This window comes from Lepus europaeus, chromosome 10, assembly GCF_033115175.1.
Source record: "Lepus europaeus isolate LE1 chromosome 10, mLepTim1.pri, whole genome shotgun sequence".
Taxonomy (NCBI): domain Eukaryota; kingdom Metazoa; phylum Chordata; class Mammalia; order Lagomorpha; family Leporidae; genus Lepus; species Lepus europaeus.
The window spans coordinates 65535814-65537852 of NC_084836.1; the positions used below are offsets into that span (position 1 = coordinate 65535814).

At 49.5% G+C, this 2039-nt stretch overlaps 1 protein-coding gene across 1 annotated transcript; it reads right to left on the reverse strand.

The window, feature by feature from the left end:
• Window positions 1-318: 318 nt before the first annotated feature.
• LOC133768061 (olfactory receptor 6C1-like) lies at window positions 319-1257 on the reverse strand. The gene has a single exon (XM_062202474.1). It carries the CDS (start codon window positions 1255-1257, stop codon window positions 319-321), a length of 939 nt encoding a protein of 312 aa, XP_062058458.1.
• Between the last annotated feature and the right edge of the window lie 782 nt (window positions 1258-2039).

Sequence of the window (2039 nt, forward strand, 5' to 3'; positions counted from 1 at the left end):
AGTGGACAGTGAGAGAGAGACAGAGAGAAAGGTCTTCCTTTTGCCGTTGGTTCACCCTCCAATGGCCGCCGCGGTAGCACGCTGCGGCCGGCGCACCACGCTGTTCCGATGGCAGGAGCCAGGTGCTTCTCCTGGTCTCCCATGGGGTGCAGGGCCCAAGCACTTGGGCCATCCTCCACTGCACTCCCTGGCCACAGCAGAGAGCTGGCCTGGAAGAGGGGCAACCGGGACAGGATCGGTGCCCCGACCGGGACTAGAACCCGGTGTGCCGGCGCCACAAGGCGGAGGATTAGCCTAGTGAGCCGTGGTGCTGGCTCATCATGGACTCTTGAAAAACACACGCTTCCGGACCACATTCAGGAAGGCCTGCCTAACCTGCTGATTCCTTAGGCTGTAGATAAAGGGGTTCAACATGGGGGCAACCGAGGTGTTTAGCACAGCAACACCTTTGCTCAGGGACGCTCTGTCTGTTGCTGAGGGTTTAATGTACATGAAGATGCAGCTTCCATAAGAGATGGAGATGACAATCATGTGGGAAGAGCAGGTGGAGAAGGCCTTTGTCCTCTGACTAGTGGAAGGAATCCTCAGAATTGTGGTGATGATGTATGCGTAGGACAGAAATATCAAAGCCAGAGTCAGCATCAGAGTAAACACAGCCCAGAAAAACCCCATTCTCTCTAGGAGTTTTGTGTCTGAACAAGAAAGTTGCAGCAGGGGAAAATAATCACAGGTGAAATGGTCAATAATATTAGATCTGCAGTAGTCCAGGTTTAAGACCAGCAAGAGGGCAGGGAAGATAATGAAGAAGGAAACCAGCCACGAAGACAAGACGAGCAGCGTGCACACTCTGCGATTCATGATGGTCAGGTAGTGCAGGGGTTTGCAGATGGCGAGATACCGGTCATAGGACATGGCGGCCAGCAGGTAAAATTCAGTGACCCCCAAGAGAATGAAAAAGAATAACTGAGCTATGCAGTCATTAAACGAGATGGTTTTATCTCCTGTCATAATGGTGCTCAGGAACCTGGGTATACTGACAGTTGTGAATGAAACTTCTAGGAAGGAGAAATTCCTGAGGAAGAAATACATGGGGGTGTGCAGGTGGGAATCCAGCAGGGTGAGGGTGATGATGGTCAGGTTCCCCATGATGCTGAGCATGTAGGTGATGAAGAGAAAGACAAAGATGACCACTTGCAGCTTTGGGTCATCTGACAGTCCCAGGAGGATAAACTCTGTGACGGTGGTAAGGTTTCTCATTCTCCAGTGGCTGAATTTTCCTCCTGCCAGGACTCTAAGGGAAAGCACAAGAACATTGAGCTGTAGATCAGTAGACAGTCATGTATGCTGAAATAGTATGCCATTGCCACCTTCAGGAGAAATTTAAAGCCACATGATCACAACCGCACAGGCTTTATTTTCCTCTGTTTTACAGCTGAAAACTCTTTAGTTGTGGCAAGTTAAGAAATAGCACGGTGTCATACAACTTGAAGCATGTAGAACACTTCGAAGGCAGGGATTTTTACCCAGACATTGCTGATTCTAAATAATATCTGTAGCACCAGCGCCACGGCTTACTAGGCTAATCCTCTGCCTGTGGCACCAGCACCAAGGATACTAGTCCTGGGTGGTACGCTGGATTCTGTCCAGGTTGCTCCTCTTCCAGTCCAGCTCTCTGCTGTGGCCTGGGAAGGCAGTGGAGGATGGCCCAAGTGCTTGGGCCCTGCATGGGAGACCAGGAGAAGCACCTGGCTCCTGGCTTCAGATTGGCACAGTGTGCCGGCTGTAGCGGCCATTTTGGGGGTGAACCAACAGAAAAGGAAGACCTTTCTCTCTCTCTCTCTCTCTCTCTCACTGTCTAACTCTGCCTGTCAAAAAAAAAATAATATCTGTTGCCTCATAGACACATCACCAAGTCTCCTACCAATGAGAATCACCTTTGGGTCATTTCTTAATGTGTAACACATTTCCCTTTACAAAAGTTGCATTTCATGAAGAATTCAAAAAAATGGGAGAGATGTCTTATTGTTTTAGGGATTGGC

Bases quoted from the DNA above. Each gene is read 5' to 3' on its own strand.
- LOC133768061 (XM_062202474.1), bottom strand. From the start codon at position 1,257: ATGAGAAACCTTACCACCGTCACAGAGTTTATCCTCCTGGGACTGTCA.